General features: G+C 35.0%; 1 protein-coding gene across 1 annotated transcript in view; it reads left to right on the plus strand.

Annotated features, from left to right (window-relative positions):
- The window catches only part of LOC129219845 (corticotropin-releasing factor receptor 1-like), a 167,627-nt gene that overhangs the window by 146,356 nt on the left and 2,323 nt on the right, over positions 1-18,948 (plus strand). The window contains exon 9 of the mRNA XM_054854154.1: positions 17,959-18,000. Coding sequence (XP_054710129.1) covers positions 17,959-18,000 — 42 coding nt within the window. The remainder of the gene's footprint in view (positions 1-17,958; positions 18,001-18,948) is intronic.

Genomic DNA, 18,948 nt, shown 5'->3' on the forward strand with positions numbered 1-18,948 from the left:
GTCTGTCTGTCTGTCTGCCCTCCCCCCTCCCCCTGATAACTTTTGAGTGAATAATCCAATTTAAACAAATTTTTTTTCGAAAGATTTCGGCGAAGACACCTCATTCCCATATTTCACTTTTTGATTTGAGCAATTTTTCATTCAATTTTAAACAGTTCAAAAAAACTTACCTAGCGCTTACAGGGAAGTTCAAGGCAATACCGAACTTAGAGGCAAATTTATTTCAAACAAACTTTGTGGGAAAAAACTTTGGATGAAGAACATGTATAGAAAAAATCTTTTTGATTTGAACAAATTTCCGTTCAATTTTGAACGGTTCAAATCCCTTAATGTTAGAGCCTACGGAGAAACTGAAAGTCAATGCTGATTCTAGACTTGAAGGCGGATTTACTTCAAACAAAATTTGGTCAAAAAAGCTCTTGACGACCTACTCCCGACTCCGACTCCGAGAACTTCGGAGCACCTGACTCATACTTCGACTCCTGTGCTCGAAAATTAGTCGGGCTCCGACTTCCACTCTGACTTCGTAGGTTTGGTAAAAATGTATACATGGAAGAAAAATGACTGACTCCGACTCTTGGAAACTCGACTCCGACTCCTTTATCCCAAAATAAATCCGACTCCGACAACATTGGCAGAGTAATGGACTGCAAGGGAAATTGACTGATTCCAACTCCGAATCTTTGAATTAAAAACCTTTTGCTCCCGAATCTTTATTTATTTATTCTTTTTCCTAATGGGGCTGTGGTAGAGACAAATACCTTTTGCAGACCTAGTGCGATCCTCCGGCATAGCAACCACTCTTTCACGTGGCACCACTATCGGTGGGATGCAGAACACACAGTAAGTTGTTCTGAAGCAGCCATTTTCACGATGTTGAATTTGGAATTCATAAATTTTTGGTTCGCTTCGAACGGCATTTTCATTTTGTACCGTTTTTTCTATACATTAGTACATATTAAGTTCAATTTCGTGACATTTCCGGCATTTGTTGACATTTTTGTCACATAGTGCACATACGTGACAGACTGTCAAGAGTAACGTTTAACACTAGATAATTTATTTCTACGAGTATATGATTGGATATCAAAAGAAATCATCATGCATTTAATTCATTCGCAATGGAAATGATTTAACTGATATGTGAAATCTTGTCAAGATACATTATTCTTTCACACAATTTTAAAACCATAACTCTATAAACAGATTTTTGGCGAAACTCTTCCACCGATAATGACAGCTTTTGCAGAGCAATAAAGTAAAGTTGGCGCGATATTTTAGCGATAAAAATTCCAAATTTTTTTATTGTTCAAATTCTTAACGTTCTTTCTGGATTTTTCAATCTGTTCTGCGATGAATATTTTCAAGAAACTTTATTTGCATACTGTCTATTTGAGTAGGATACTGTAGTAACAAAGGTTATTTAAATCATTTATGTAGAATTAGATTAAGGAAAAGTGTCCAGTCAATGTTGTTAAGTCCGCTTTTTTTTCATCGAATTGAAAAACTGATATTTATTCAAATTCATTCAGAACAAGATAAATAAAATGTGTACTCACAATCTATATCAGATATTTTTGATGTTACGCTGTTGCGGATGACGATTCCAAATGATGAATTACGCAAATAAAAAAAAATACACATAACAAACTGTTTGTTTTGTCCAAAATGAACACATGGAACGCAATGTTTTAGTTTTTTCGGCAGTTTTGTAAATCTCCGCAAGGTAGCGTATTCTAGCTCTGGAAATGCGAATTCAGTTTTTGGTGAGAAATTTGGAGTTCTTTATCTTCTTACATAAAGATATGCGCAGACGATTTTTTTTTTTCGACTGTGAAAATTATTTCTTTAAGTTGACATTTTATTGTTTTCATTTGTTTTTGATAGCACATAAATTCATTTGAAAATTATTTTTTTTTTGGCAACAGTGGAAAAACAAACGATTTTTTTTAATAATGAATTTATTTTAATGAGCTTTTTAATTTTAATTTTTTTTCTTTTTGAAAGCTGTTAAAGGTTTTTTTAATGGTAAAAAATGTATTAGCTGCTTTGTCAAAAAGGTGCTACTACTTTATTTGTTAGTTTATTTATTTTGATGCATCAAATCGACTTAAAATATTTTTTAAAAAATGTTTGAAATAATTTGCGATTTTAGCTAATTTTGCGAAAATTGATCAGATACTAGTAAGTCGATATTGGTGTACGGGAAAGTAAGCTCGTTTAGTTCTTGACGGAACTTTTTGTTAGAACTGCATGTTGGAAATTTTGCATTCGATATTAAATATATTGGCACGACAAGGAGAGTGGTGGTTTAATTGACAATCAATGAGTTCAGTTAATTCGCTCTGTTTGCAAAACTAACCGAACAAAATTAACAATGAATAACGCTGTAACTTTAAAAACATTTGACTATGAATTTTATGCATGACATATGAGACAGTGAGAGTTAAAGGGATGTAAGTGGCAAAATTAAAAATTTGGAGATAACCAGTGCACATGGTAGGTGAACCTCTCCTCTGTCTTGGGGCAAGAGATGGTACTAGTAACCCTGGTAGTTGCTGCTATACAGCATGATTTAGAACAGGGCTGTCCAACATATTGTGCTGCCCGCATCGATGTCGAAATTCCTGCCTTTGTCAAGAAGGCAGATCATTAGAATGTAAGCGAATTGTTTTATAATCCTTCTGTTTCACTGTTTTATAACTAATAATTCAACTATTAATTGTTATTGTATAAGAGGTAAGAGGTTATTGTTCAACTTTTTCAAACTCCGCCCGCCAGGTGATCATTGACCAAAGTTCTGCCCGTGGGCTCTTTGCGGTTGGACAGCCCTGATTTAGAAAAGAAATTCAGTGAAAGCCTACCCAGGAGCTAATCTTTAAACGCGTCTTACTCAAAACTTGAAAATGTCCACTAGCATCCCTTTGCTTCTCACGCCTCAAATGTTCTCTGCAAACAGGATATTTTTAATACTTAAATATAAATATACATCATGCATATATTTCTCTCTAATATAAAAAGCGAATGAACTGTCAATAAATAGCCTAACACAAAAGAAATACCAGAGTTGAGCTAATCGGAAATAGAAACCTATATCTGTTAAATGTTTACAATTGAACCAAACACTAAATTTACATTCTGTCGTGCTCCAACAAACTTATTTTTTTACTCTGCACGAAACAATCATATTGTCCATGCCAGTGGCATTGAAAGTCCCACCGAGTGCATACGGGGCACGTGTTTGCTAAGTCTTTCAGGGCCGAAAGTCTTATGGTCGGCAGTTGAGTTGTTTAATTTGGGTGAATGAGGTTGGGAGAAATTTTCCCTCCCCTTCACTCTTTAACCTAATTTTGAAAGTGGAGATGACTGGTGACTCCATCACTCATTGATAAAATCAGTTGTCTTTGTTACACCAAAAAAAAAAACTAGTATGTTGTGGCCATTACGAAACTTTCTTCTATATTTTTCTTTTTTTTCTGATCCCTCCCCATGCTTGACAATATGCAATATTCCCAACAAAAACAAAATTACACATGCAAAAACTAGACGACCATCCCAATGTCTGAATTATTGCAAAAGCAAAGCAAAGAGCGAAAAGTGAAAGTTATTTTAAAAGCCTTGCTTGAATTAATTATAAATATTTTATTTGTTAAAAAACGTAAGATGGCAACAGTTAAAAATTTTAAATCATTGAGATAATATTTCCGATCATTTCCATACAATTAAAATCACGAGAAATACGCAGACGACAATCTATTACGATTTATCTTTCTTATTGTTGCATTAATAAAGCTATTTTTATTCAAAAAAAAAATCAACACCTCTTGGAGCGATTGGCGTCAAAATTGAACTAAAGCCTGTTTACATATGGATTAACATATATTCTAAATTTCAACCAGAACGTAGTATTACTTCTTGAGATAGGGCGCTCACAATGAAAAAAAAGAACGGGCGATTGCGCTACTCCCTTTCTAGCTGTTGACACCAAAATAAAATCAGCTCTTATACCCACTAAGGGCTACTTGCCGATAAATTTTTCTTTCATTCCGTTCATTATTTCTTGAGATACAGCAGTCACAATTGGCGACAAAAAACGTTCTATAGCTCAACCCCCGTTTGAGTTATTGACACCAAAATTGAATCAGCACCTGTTCCTGTTGATGGCAACATATGGACCAAATTTTGTTTGATTCCGCTTGTTATTTCCTGAGGAATAGCAAGCACGCGTAACTCAAAAAACGTCCCATTTCTCCACCCCCCTTGGAGGAATTCGCGCCAAAAACCAATGGGCACAAGTTCACATAGGGGCACATATGTGTACCAAATTTTGTTCGATTTCATGCGGTAGTTTTTGCTGTAGAGCGGCCACAAAAAAACTGGTCACACACAGACGTGACACACACACATACACACAGACAGACAGACATTTTCCAAAAATAGTCGAAATGGACTCAGCACACTTCAAAACGTTCGAATCCATCAAAATTCGAAATTCGAAAATTTGCACGAATCCAGTACTTTCTTCTATATATTAGATATAGAAGAAAGTAAAAGGAGATGTGTTGGTCGCACCAAAAGATGGTATCAGTTAATTGGTTACAAAGGAAGGTGCATTAATTTTACCAAATTTCATTGTAGCACACGCAAGTTTTGGTGTACAGATATAGTAAAATGTATGAAGCATTACTTGTGGCCAAAAAATGTTTCATAATCTTTTGGTAAGACGTATTACAAAACTCTTTACAGTTTAAGGACCAACCTACCAGGAGTTTCTCTACAAAAGACAAGACGCTGATACGGCAAAAAGAGCATCTATTCACATTTGAAAAAAATAAAACAAATTGCCCTGAAACTTTATTAATGTAACCACATAAGTTCCTTAAAAATAATTGTTGAAAAGCAACGCTTGAAGTAAAATATTAACGTACATTTTTCCGTCAGAAAAAATAATGTATTCCATCAGTCTGTTTACGCTTTTGGATTGCAACTTCTTTTTCCAAGTTTCGTCATTCCAGTTAATTCCCATAAATCGTGAAACTCTTCGAAACGACAAACTTTCATTCGAAAAGAATGTCCTTGGGGACTTGGTGGAGTATATTTTATTTCAAGATTGAATTTGTGAGGAGTACGGAACATGAATGAAGATAAATCCTGTCATGATCGATTAAAGTTGTTGAGACTAAGGTAGAAAGCTGCTGAATAAAAATGGTTTTTTCTAGTAGCCGAGCACAGATCTGAAATTTTACTAATTATAATGCTGAAAGTCTGCTTGTCTGTCTCCCTGGATGTCTGTTATGCGCATAGCGCCTGGACCGTTCGGCCGATTTTCATGAAATTCGGCACCAAAAATAGTTTGTAGCTTACGGGTGAGCACATCAAAGCAATTTTTTGAAAATTCGATTTTGTTCCTTTTCTATTCCAATTTTAAGGACATTTTTCCTAGCAAATTATCATAACATGGACGAGTGAGTTGTCATAACATGGACGAATAAATTATCATAACATGTACGAGTAATTTATCATAACGTGTACGAGCAAATTACCATAACATGCACGAGCAAATGAACATAGCAAATTCATCCATTATTTGTAAATATATAAGCTAATCAAATGACCTTTAATTTTCTACTGCGGGCAAAGCCGTGCAGGGACCGCTAGTGCATTCATAAAGCAAACGAACTTGAATGCAATAATAAACTACATTTAAGAGGTTATCATAACATGGACGAGTAAATTATAATTAACGTGGACGAGCAAATGAACATTGCTAATTGGCGAGAAATTCATCATCCATTATTTGTAAATATACAGGCTAATCAAATGACCTTTTAATTTTCTACTACGGGCAAAGCCGTGCGGGGACCGCTAGTGCATTCATAAAGCAAACGAACTTGAATGCAGTAATAAACTACATTTGATTACGTTTCTTTCTCTAGTAATGAACAGAAAACTTAATTTGAAAATTAAACGTTTATTATTTAGTTAATTATTGATACAGTTTAAAAATCATATTTTTCGACGGAAATTTAGTTTTTCGACCATAAGTCGTAGATTACGAAAACACTGAAAATAATCAATCATAGTATGTAATTTTCAAGTTTAAATTTATTTTTTTTTACGAACTATGAAACTTAAATTTTTATGTGGTCTCACGATTCTAACGGTTATTTTGAATTTTCTGCTGCCATGTTTTATAAGGTAAGAAAGGATTACTTTAACTGAGACTGCGTTTTCTCACTGCTGTGGTGGGAGCTCTTCAACATAGACTAATAATAAGAATAGACCGAGCTATGGTAACCCTTTTGCTGCTCATAAACCAAACCATGTGACTGGTGGATATCCTAGCAACAGCGGGCGTTGATCGTAGCAGACGATCAAAGCCTGCGAGAAATAAAATAAATAGAATTGATGGAACACGGAAGAATGATCTTTTATTGAGCTCGATTTGTAAATTTGTTATTCTAAGTTGTAAATATTTTGTTAATATAGTGAGTTTTTCGTTTAGATAGTACTGTGCATTTTCTTTATTCAATTTCAATAACTCTCTAAGCAAATAAAGATGCAAGTGCCCAAAAAGAATCGGCAAACGGTGAGATTTTTACCTACAATTTCAATTTAAGATACCGATTAGTACATTTTTGCGTTAACGCAAAACATTTACGCCATTACGTTTACGCCAACGCTGACGTAGCAGTTCCGAATGAAATAAAAGTTACTGAAAACTGTGATCAAAAACTAATTACTAATGTCAAAGTAATGCATAACTGAAAGAAAAACAGTTCAATCTGCACCTGGAAAAAAATTATAATGAAAACACATTGCATCTTAAAATACATGTCGAATGCCAAACTATAGATAATGTTGCCATCTAGCAACCATGCCGCCAAAGTTTTCGCCAAGACTCCCACTAGTCACAAAATGTATCCATGAACCAATTTTTTCATCAGCAAGTCTGGTAAAGCTCGGTCTTCTCTTATTATTAGTCTATGCTCTTCAAACAATAACTGTAGACTTCATTTTATGTCATAAAACAGTTATTTATTTTCATGTTATGCACAAGGTTTCGGTTTAAAATAATTTCCCGCCTGTCAGTTTTGAACGGATCCAGAAAAATTGTTTTAGAAAGATGCGGCGGCAGATTGAATTTGAGTACTACGGTGATAAATATGAGGAGTAATCAGAAAACCCAGATGGGCCAGAGCCAAGAAAAATTTACAGAACGAAATTTAAAAAGAGCGAATAGAAAAAATGCCGATAATAATCGCCGTAATAAAGGCGTTTGTGTTCGAGAAGAAAGTTGTAACAACAAAGTACAAAGAAATCTTTATTTTTTCATAGTGTATATGGATTAACTATCGCCATATGCTCTTCGCTGGAGCATTTTGAATACTGAGATTTTGGCGCGGTTTCCAATTTCAGGCAGTAGTTTCATTTTGGCAGCATCAGAAAAGTCGAAATACATTAGCAGCATTTTGCATCACAAACTTTTGGGACGATTTAAAAGATTTTTAAAATGTATAATATATTTTTTTCTTTAAAATTTAGGATACATATCAAATTAAAAATAATACGTAATCAAATTAATTCACAATAGCTTACCATTTTATAGCACGTAAAGAAAGTTCAACTATTATAACTTTTCAAACAAATTTTTAATGGAAAAAAAAGAAAATTATTTTGCCCTTCCTGCTGCAAAATAGTCACTTTGATCCTTCAGTAAAAACACAAACTGTAGAAATTTCTCTTGCATAATTTTAAGAACAATTAATTTTCATTTACAAATATGAAAAAGAGATACAAAATGGCTAAATAAAAGGCGCTCTAAATCTTGTTTCTCTTAACCCTGATAATTTTATCCGCAAAATAATAACTTCTTTGTATTTTTTACATCTATTTTACTACTACTTTTTTAAACAGCTTTCTTCAGAATTTAATATTGTTTAAATGCGTTTGAGCGGTAGTTTTTTTTTTACTAAAACGTTGAGAAAACAAAAGGCATTTAAGAAATAAAAAATATTGTTATTCAAATCATTCGAATTTTGAAGAACTGTAGTTCATACAACAGAATGGAATTTAATTAATGCCTCCAGCGACATTTTTTTTCAATCAGAAAAACACTTTATATCTTCCGATGCGACATTAAATCTTCGTTAATTCTATCATAAGACAAGCTTAATTGTTTTGAACCATTGTGTATAAAAATATTTTTTCATTTAAAATGGAAGAATTGGACTTATTTTATTTATTTATTTATTTATTTTAATGCTCCTTTTTTCTGCGGTTTAGCGGTTTTTATAGAAAGAACATAGTTTATTTTATACGTAAGAACTTTGACGATTTTTTTTCGAGAAAACTTTGTTATCTGTGGGTTAAAAAGAAATTGAGATTTATTAGTTTTTTTTTCTTTTTGTCCATTGTATACATTATTTAGTTTTATTGTTTTCTTCAACACATTTTTTCAAAATTTATGATTGTTTAAATACATATACAGTACTGCAAGAAATGTTCTATGCTGTAAACTATCAAATAAGACAAACCATTATTCGAATTAAATTTGTCTTACACCAAATAAAAGTTTGCTGCAAATAGATTTTTACAAGCTATCAAATAAACCATTTGTTCTGTTGAATAAATACTTCTGTGCGACAAAAGCTTTTGTTGGATGTCTTTTTTGAAAGAGGCGTTCCCTGAAACGCGGAAACACGTGTTTGCAGTAATCTGATTTTTGTGCTATTTGACGTTGTTATTTCTTACTTTATATTTGCTAAAATTTTCAAAAAATCGTTCTCTTGTCAAAAATAGCTTTTTTTTTCCCCTTTATCGATCAGCCGTAGGTGGGGTCTGGTCTTTGGGGGACCAGGCCCGTCCCTATGCCGGTCCCAAGCCCGGGTAAATGGGGAGGGTTTTACGATGGTGTAGCATCCACGTATGTAAAACGACCACTCTTTACTTGCGTGTGAGCAGATTTGTATCTGCCCAATGGCTATCGAGTGGGACAGTGAGTAGGCAATGGGCACCACCGGAGTCAGGTCCGTACCTGGGTCCACGGTGTCTAGAGTCGTAAGTGGTTTAGATCTCGTTCCCTTACGGGTAAGGGGGCCCCGGCCGAAAGGTCAGTTCTCTGGAAGCCCCAGATGGCATAGCAGAGCGGGGTTCCCTGTTTCGTACCCCCAGTACTACTTTTTACTTTCTCTATCTTTCTTAATTTTTTTTTCTTCCTATCTTTTTGGTGAGGTAGTGAACCAATAAATAAACACTAAAGCATAGTTCAACTTTTTAGAAAAGCATAACATCGTGTAAAGCTAGCATTTGGCCTCTCACCAAAGTAAAAAAAAAAAAAATTACTAATATAATGAGGTGGTTTCCTTCAGTCAAAAGTACTACTTTTAGTCATTGAAATAAGTAGAATGAGCCAAAAAAAAAAAAAATACCATGGACCCAGAAAATACTTTCATTTTCCCAACAGTTTTTTTAATTACTTTTTTAAATGTCCGATTTTTCAAACAAGGCGTGGTCTTTATGATGTCACAAATGATGCACTTTGCCGCCTCTTTCTGCTACGTTTCCACGTTATGATAATCAAGCAGCGAATTAAGATTGCGCTCTACCATAGACTAATAATAAGAGTAGACCGAGCTTTTTCATTCTTGCTGATGAAGAAAATTGGTTCATAGATGTATCACGTGACTAGTGGAAGGGCTTGGCGAAGACTTTGGCAGCATGGTTGCTAGATGGCAGCATTATCTATAGTTTGACACTCGTCATGTATTTTAAGACAATGTGTTTTCATTAAAAAAAAATTTCCAAGTGCAGAGATTGAAGTTTTTTTTTTTTTTAGTTATGCATTATTTTGACACTAGTAATAGTTTTTGGTCACAGTTTTCAGTAACTTTTATTTCATTCGGAACTACTACGTCAGCGTTGGCGTAAACGTAATGGCGTAAACGTTTTGCGTTAACGCAAAAATGTACTAATCGGTATCTTAAATTGAAATTGTAGGTAAAAATCTTACCGTTTGCCGACTCTTTTTGGGCGCTTGAATATTTAATTACTTAGAGAGTTATTGAAATTGACTAAAGAAAATGCATAATACTATCTAAACGAAAAACTCACTATATTAACAAAATATTTACAACTTAGAATAACAAATTTACAAATCGGACTCCATAAAAAATCATTCTTCCGTGTTCCATCAATTTTATTTATTTTATTTCGATCGTCTGCTACGATCAACGCCCGCTGTTGCTAGGATATCCACCAGTCACATGGTTTGGTTTATGAGCAGCAAAAGGGTTGCCATTGCTCGGTCTATTCTTATTATTAGTCTATGCGCTCTACGCTTGCTATCAACCATATCGTTGCCAATACACATGAGTAAAGATGCGAATCAAATATTTTGCACCGTGAATGGCAACACTGAAAGGCATTTCATCATTTGTGATGTCATCGGCAGAAGCGTTAAACGATAAAAGAGCACCAATTTAAGTAATTTTTTAAAAATATTAAACTTAAAGAAATTAATTAAAAAATGGTCAGATTCTATGTTTTTAAGCATGCTCTTTCCGAAAAAAATACTTTTAAAATTTTGGAAACGACCCCATTGTTAAAAATAATCTGGAGATCTGTTTTTGTTATTCTTCAGGGGAGGGGGGTTGGAGGAGGAGAAGTTTTTAAAAAAGTGATCCAGCAACTCAGTAAAAAGAATGTATAACCAGTGAATAAACCCATTTCCCAGTCAATGACCATGTGGGGGTTTTTGTTTCAAACCCGAGATAAATTGAGTTGCCTTCGTATTCTGTTCTCATTTTATGCTCATCTTTTATTTTATACTCTGCTTTATACTTATTTTGTTCGCGTTGCTTCCTGTTTTACTTTTTTTTACTCTTCAAATTTCCCATAAAATTTAGTTTCATATTCAGAAAAACTGCAATTCGATGCGCACTTAGATCTCGTAAATAAATTTTGAAGCTACAAACATGTTGTTGCATTACTTGTTTCAACTCCACCAAGTTCTATACATTTTAGCACCATAAGCAGTAGCTTTCAGGTTGTTCGTTTTAGAAATGATTAAAAGCTTTTCAGACTAATATACTGCTGGTAGTTTTTTAAACTTTTTACTTTTTATCAGAAAACAACATTGTATGATAAATTTTTATAACGCTTGATAAAATTTGATTGAATAATTCCTTTAATGGGAATTGCAAAAATATGATGAGCATACTATATGATTTCCTTGTACGCCTTTTAAATAGCATTATATACATAATTTAGTAACTAAAAACTGATTGGTGCTTTTCGGATAATGGGATCATGAGGTCAAGCTCACCAATGCGTGTATCAACAACGCGAAGTTTACTAATTTCTGAACCAACTGCTTTAACAAATAAGCAAAGCTTGACCACGGAGAGATGGCGGATGACCTAATAGCGGAAACATCATTTATATCATTTGTAATAGGTTGTTTGTTATTATTTCGTAATATAAAGGAAGAACAAGAACGTCGTACCTCTTAAGCATTGGTTTCGTAGGAGCGAATCGCCGACCTTCGGCGTCGCTTCTCGCCGAGAGGAAAACTTGATTCTTCTGCGCATGCGCGCCCGAGCAAAATCGGCGTGGTGAATGTCCACGCCGGAATCACTTGACTTTGATTTCAGCGTCACGCCGAGTAGCGATGCCAAAGCTCGGGGATTTCGCTTCTAGAAAACCAAAGCTTTACTGCTCTGCGCTTTCTAGTTGATTCGACGTTATTACACACGTACAAATGATGTTTCCGCTTCAAGATCATCCGCCATCTCTCTGTAGTCAAGCTTTAGCATTTATTGTCGAATATCAACAATCTGTTAAAGCGGTTTGTATGAATTCAGAGCAATTTATCGTCCAATACCGCCATCGCTCGGGTTAAAGGCAGCTCTTAAAAGCCACACAAGCATATGCTGCCATTTTCCTATAGGTACCACATGATTTCTGTTGAAATCCGATGAATCTTTATACAACTTCTTTAAGTGAACGCAGTGAAAGAAAAATTAATTTGAATTTTGACCTCTTGAATTCAAATTATGTTTTTCGCAATCACGAGTGTATGTGTGTGTATGTAGGCATGTGTGTTTATGTGTGTGGGGGGTATGTGTGTTTGTGTGTAGGGGGTATGTGTATAAGTGTGTAGGTATGTGTGTTTGTGTCTGTGTGCAGCTATGAGTGTGTGGGTAGTTGTGTGTATGAGTGTTTGTGTGTGGTGTGGAATGTGTATGTGTGTGTAGGCATATGTGTTTGTGTCTGTGTGTAGGCATGAGTGTGTGGGTAGTTGTGTGTAGGCATAAGTGTGATGAGTGTGTGATGGGTACTTGTGTGTAGGTGTGTGTGTATGTGTAGGTGTCTGTATGTATGTGTTTGAGTATGTGTATGTGTGTATGTGTTTGTTTATACGTGCGTGTATGTATGCGTGTAAGTGTAGGATATTGACGCAACCTGGAGACGGCTTCCGCTATAGGAGGAGCATCGTGAGGAGCCGGTCGACGGTGATGCTGCATAGGGTGCTGGCGGGAAAATAAAATCATAGGACATCAAAACAGTCAAGTGAGAACAATAAGCAATCGTGATTGCTCAAAAATAATAATTAATTAATTAATTTGAATTCTGAAATTTTTAACTCAAATTGGTTACTACCCCACTCGCTTGTTTCTAGAAACGGTTCCTGTCCCTCCTCTTGGGCGGTTACGCGTGCATAGTTGTGTATGTGTAGGCTTGTGTGTGTGCGTAGACCTTTGTGTACGCACGTTGACGTGTGTGTGTGTGTGTGTAAAGGCACATGTGTGGATGTGTGTGAGTGTGTATGAGCGTGCGTGTGTGTTAGGACATGGAGGCCACCGACCAGGAGCAGCGGTTACCGGGAGGAGTCGCGCCTGCAGAGGACCGTGAGGTTGAAAAAGGAACCAAACATCAAGGACAGTCAAATGAAAACAATTAGCAATCCTGAGTGCTCAATAATTGCACAAAAAAATGAATAAAGCGTCCTTTGTTAACATCCGATTGTAACAAAAAAAAGGGGGAGGAGTGCACAGTTCGCTAATCATTGTAAGCTGTTATCTCTACGACTCAACAAATAAATGCCCAAAGGGGTTGTTTCCAAAATTTTAAAAGTATTTTTTTTTTTTTTTTTTTGGAAGAGCGTGCTTAAAAACATAGAATCAGACCATTTTTTTGATAAATTTGTTTACGTTTAATATTTGAAAAAAAAAAAATCTTTAATCGGTGCGCTTTTACTGTTTACGCCTCTGACGGTGACACCACAAATGATGAAATATCATTCACTAATGCCATTCACATAGCATAATATTTAATTCGCATCTTTACTCACGTGTATTGGCAACGATAGGGTTGATAGCAAGCGTAGAGCCGGGAGCATATTGACCGATCCCAAGCGGTAATTCTGTAGACGTGCTAATTCTTTCGGGAACACTAGATGGCACCACTATTTTATTGTTTATTTCATGTCAGTTTAGCTTTGTTTTTAGTGTGTGAGAAGAAGATATTAAAAGTAATCAGTCAGTGCACCTATTGATGTGTAGTTAACCAATTAATTAAGAAATAAAATACCTTAAAACTTCATAGCTAATATAATTACTATCTTTTTTTTAAATTAAAAATTAAAAATCTTAATGTATAAATTCAAGAGAAAATGATCTATGATACCTTATCATGTGTCGATAGGTTTTATGACGGGTACAACATATATTTAATGCTCAGAAGTATACTTTTCATGTTGAAAACTACATTGACTCTTTTTTTTTTTCATATATAATGGGGCATTTAACACAAAATGAAAATGATTATTTTTTTGAAAAAAAATTCTGTTCTGTTTTATTCAAATAATCAAGCTTTTAATTCTGTCCCTCCTGCTCGCCCTCAGTTCTTATATTATCAAAATTAAAAAACAAATTATGGTTCAATGTTTCTGATTATGAAATCAAAAATAATTTCAAGAAAAGATCATCATTACCCTTATCAACTTAATATAAATAAATAAAAAGGCAAATTGAGAACCAGAAACTGGTATTGGATTGTAAACTACTAACCAGGCTGGTCTTATTCATGCAATCTGCATGCATATCCTCCAGACAGCATGGTTATCCCACCCAGAGGCTGCTGTTTTGCCCTTGTTATGAACTCATCAGTTTGGAACAGTCAATAACCATGCAGGAGGCAAATATCCTCTTATTGGTGCTCAGAGTACCAACAGACTGGCAGTTAAATTAAATTAAGAAACCCAGCGAGAAACACCAGCAATGGTGTTCTTGGGTATTAACGAGTAAGTTACTGCCTTAAGCCAGAGCTAAGGCAGAACTACAGTTAAACCTCTTGTTAAACCGCCCCTCGAAAAACCACCACAGTCGTAATTCGCCAAGGAAGATTATTTAAAAAAAGTTGTGTATAGAAATGTAATACAAATTCTCTCATTAAATTGCCACCCCTCTGTCCAGTACTGGACAACACCGCAGTCTCTGGATGAGATAACTGAGCTGTTGGTATATTGCATGTAGCACTCTTTCGAGATTTTTTTTATGAAAGCTGCTGATGGATTTCATAAACATATATTAATAAACATATTATATATACATTTAATTGAAAGTAACTTGCCTTTGTATTGTAATTGTCAATTTAGCAGTGCATCCTGTACAGAGCCTGATCATTCTGATATTGGACATGGGGCACAATTCTATTTCAGGGCCCCCTTAAGGCCCGACAAAGGTTTTTGAGAACACTGGGCATGAAATTCATTTTGTGCTCCACCCCTCCTATTCCTGCTTATTCTATGTACTGAAGCTATAAAATATTTCGATACTTTCGCATTAGCACAGCCATGCTAAATTTGGTGGTACCTCATGTCAAAATATAGTACTATATATTTAACAAGTAGAAGTGATATAGTATACAATAATTATTAAAGATGTAGTTGCACTTTGCCCATTGCAGTAAACCGTAAATATTCAAGTTATCTATGATATAACTTTTAATAGTAATTACAGACTAAACTTGGAGTGGTTATAGGATTTGCACAGAGATCAAGTTTTTAAGGGGAATTATTATCAACAGATAAGAGATTTTTTCCTTGTCTTAGCATTTGCAAAAATATCAATGACATCATTGCACTCTAGATTCTGAGGAAAATTATTATTTATTTTGAATTAGCATGATAAATAAAGGGGATTTTGGGACCCCTGAAATCTAAGAGGAGGGGCCTGTGCCACGCATGCCCCTGTGGTAATCAGGCTCTGATCCTGTATGCCATCCCCTGGTCTTATGTCTGTCTTATGCACACAGCGATAGCTGATTTTGTATTTATTAAATCTCCCTAAGAGCTGTTCTGACTTACATTTTCACACTATATATATGTACTTCCCCCCAATACTGCATATAATGTTACCTAATTGATATAGTTGTAGCAATTAGACCGTTGATTAAATTATTAATTACAACGTTAAACCTATAGGCACATGGATTGTCACATTTTTTTTCAATTCCAATAATTTAAGTCGGCTGTTCTGTCCCTTTAATAACATTTTTTTTTTCGGGATTATCCGCAATTAAATTAAGAAAAAAAATTAAAACTTACATTTGCAGCATTTTTATCAGTGATTTCTTTGACTCTGAAAGTTAAATCCATGTTAAGTTCTATCCATGATTAAAATTTCAAAAAACATTAGACATTTTTGAAAAGAGTGCAAAAAATGATGAAAAAGTAGTGGCGCCATCTATCGAGCACGCAAGAAACCAAGCCGTCTTACATAACATAGCGTAGCTTACAGAATTACCGCTTGGGAACGGTCGATATGCTTCCGGGCCTGGGTAGAAAGAACGCGCGGCGACGAATGGAGCGCGCGCTTTGTCACGGTGGTCCCGGTAGAGCGCAATATTTAATTCGTTTCTTGATTATCATAACGTGGAAACGCGGTGAACTTTTCAGAGATGTCAAAGCGTAATCCGTGAAAAGGAAAAAGTACAAATTGATTTTTCATAGCGATACCAGCGCATGGACCCTGCTCTGACATTAAGGATTGCTATCTTTTACAACAAACCGTTTTTTACCGATGCGAGGTACTTACACACACACACACATACATACATACATACATAAAGAAATCACGACTAACCTCGTTAAAATGTATTCGGAATCAACCAGAATGGATTTTTTGGTTGCTCAAACGTTCTCCCCATAAACACGTACAAATGCCATGAAAAATTCCAATTCAAGTTGATTTACGTATGATTATAAATTAGGTTGAAATTTGAGAAAAATGTTCCGTGAATATATTTTCTTTACTTCGTACATTTTTCACAAAAGTAGGAACTTTCTTAATCAAACTTTTATAATAAAATCTTACACGTTCTTCAATACATTCCGTAAAACATTCCACAAAGATATATAATTTTCTATTCCGTGACGTGTAATAGATTTTTTTCTTCTTTTTTTGAAAAGTAAGCATTTTTATGCGTAGTCGAAGAAAATATTTCATCTATTCTATTGTATACTTTAGTCCCTGTAACTTTGCCATTTGGCCTTGACATTTGTTGGCATTTTTTCCCGCGACATATCTGGAGGATTCCATTCTTTTTCTTAGCATGTTTTTCGTTTATGGTTCTTCTGTTGGCTTGCTTTTATTCGTAACTCTTTATTAAAGCAATCAAGCAATTGCATACATTCTTGGACAACAAATAAAACATGGAAAAGGTGTTTTTTTTTCCTCAACCAAATATGAACTATAGTATTATGTTCAGTAAATTACCGCCCAATTAGCCAGGGCTAAAGCAGAAATACGTGAAATGACTGAGCTGGCGGTGTATTTCACGTATAGTACTATGCTTCTAAAGTTATTTTCTTTAGTACATTTCTCTGTACCACCCAACTGATATTAACTGTGAACCCCGCCCCTCTTCCTCTCCAGATTTTTTTTCTGTAAACATGTTTTGCTTTTTGTATTTCAACTGGCTTAGATTAACCCTATGAGATACGGTGGCTTCGTTCGTGGCCATCATTTTTCACTTCCTTTTACAAAAAAGGAAGTATTGTATTCGCGAAAAAAATTTCACTCAAAAATCGGTCTTCATTTCCATTTTGCTCACCCCCAAGTGAATGTTGAGTTTTTTCTTCGACCCGACCACACGTACATATGTACCAAAGAACGTATAGACGCCCGAAATATCCATTTGGAAGTTTCCCGAGTTAACTACAACGAGTTTTCTCGTGACGTCTGTATGTACGTATGTGCGTATGTGTGTATGTATGTCGCATAACACAAGAACGGTATGTTCTAGAAAGTTGAAATTTGGTACGTAGACTCCTAGTGGGGTCTAGTTGTGCACCTCTTTTTTTGGTTGCATTCGGGTGCTTCTAAAAGGGTCTTTTGTACCTTTTTGGGGGGAATTCATTGTTAATTTCGATGCAAACTCAAGTGGTGTTATAACTTGGCGGACACTTGGCGATATATCGCCACTTTTTTGGTCGCCAAGTTTTGTCCCCAACTTGGCGACGAATGAAGCCACCTTGCCTCCAATGGAAGGTGGTTAATGTTGATTGTATGTGCAATGAGCAGCCGCTCAGAGATTTTACTGAGTGAATAATTTTCAGTGATTTTTCCCACCCCCTGAGTTCCCACCAGTGTTAGCAGCAAAGCATGCGTATAAATGAAAGTATTAAATAAACTGTGACCTCCAAGTACTTTTTTTATTTGAATTACAGTTTCTTGGACTATTGTTTACTCTTAAATGTGTATGAACAGTCATTCTTAGACCAGTTTTTTTTTTCCTTAACTGCACCTCCCAATGGAATTTTTCAAAGCTCATTCAATACAGTAGGTTGTTGGTTTTATATAATGACGTATCTTTATCAAATAAGTGCCTTCATGTTTCATGTATTAAAATCTTATCACACTTTTTTAACCAAACTTTTTGTTTTCATTTTAGGGATTATTTGTGGCTGTTTTATATTGCTTCTTAAACTCTGAAGTAAGTATTACTGCATTTTAAAAAACTAACATATTCTGTAACAATAATATATATTTGTACTAGCTGCGTTGCCCGGCTTTGCTCGGTCTATCTTAAGAATAAAAGTTGTGTCAAGTGACATATATTCAACAATCAGGCTTAAATAATAGGAAAAAAAATACCATGCAAAATTTCCCTTCTAAACAATGGCGACGCATATGAAAATACTTTTAAGAATTGCGAAAATACCTTTTAAAATGCGTAAGATGGATTCAAAAAGCGTAACCATGGAAACACGAAAATAAAATGGTTAACAACTTGAATGAAGATGATATTTTTTGAACTTGATTTAAAAGCGCTAGTAACTTTTTTCCTTTGGAGATAGAAACTTAGTTTTTCGACCAATGGTTGAGATATATCTGGAGTAAAAAATGTCGCTTTTTCCAATGGTGTCAAAAACAAAACTGTGGGACAATTCCTTCACTTTTTACTGAGAGATTTAATGAAGAAAGCAGTACCTAAATATCAGCTAAGCCTAAACAAAAACGAACTAAAAACGTAAATAACTCCCACCGTAATTAAGTTAAAGCAGAGGCCCCCAAACTTCAGACCTACTCGGACCACCTCCGGAAAATTACGAACTTCGTGGATCCCCCTCCCCCCCCCCTCCGGGCACGCGCGAAAAGAAAAGAAAAATGGTTTGACACAGGAATTTTTTTTTTCAAATATATGTTCTTTTTTTTTCCATTACATTTATTTATTCGTTGTTCTGTATATTTTTCAGAGCTCTCGTCTGGTTTTCATTTCTTGCATTATTATTTTGAATTATGGAAGTAAAATTCTATTTGAAATTTAATTAGGAATAAAAATGTTATCACCGAATTCCAAAAGCAAGTTTAATAATAAAAAGGAACTTTTGAAGTTAGTGAACAAAACATCGTTAGCCTAGTTTAAGTGTGTTAATTTTTC

This window comes from Uloborus diversus, chromosome 4 (genome assembly GCF_026930045.1).
Source record: "Uloborus diversus isolate 005 chromosome 4, Udiv.v.3.1, whole genome shotgun sequence".
Taxonomy (NCBI): domain Eukaryota; kingdom Metazoa; phylum Arthropoda; class Arachnida; order Araneae; family Uloboridae; genus Uloborus; species Uloborus diversus.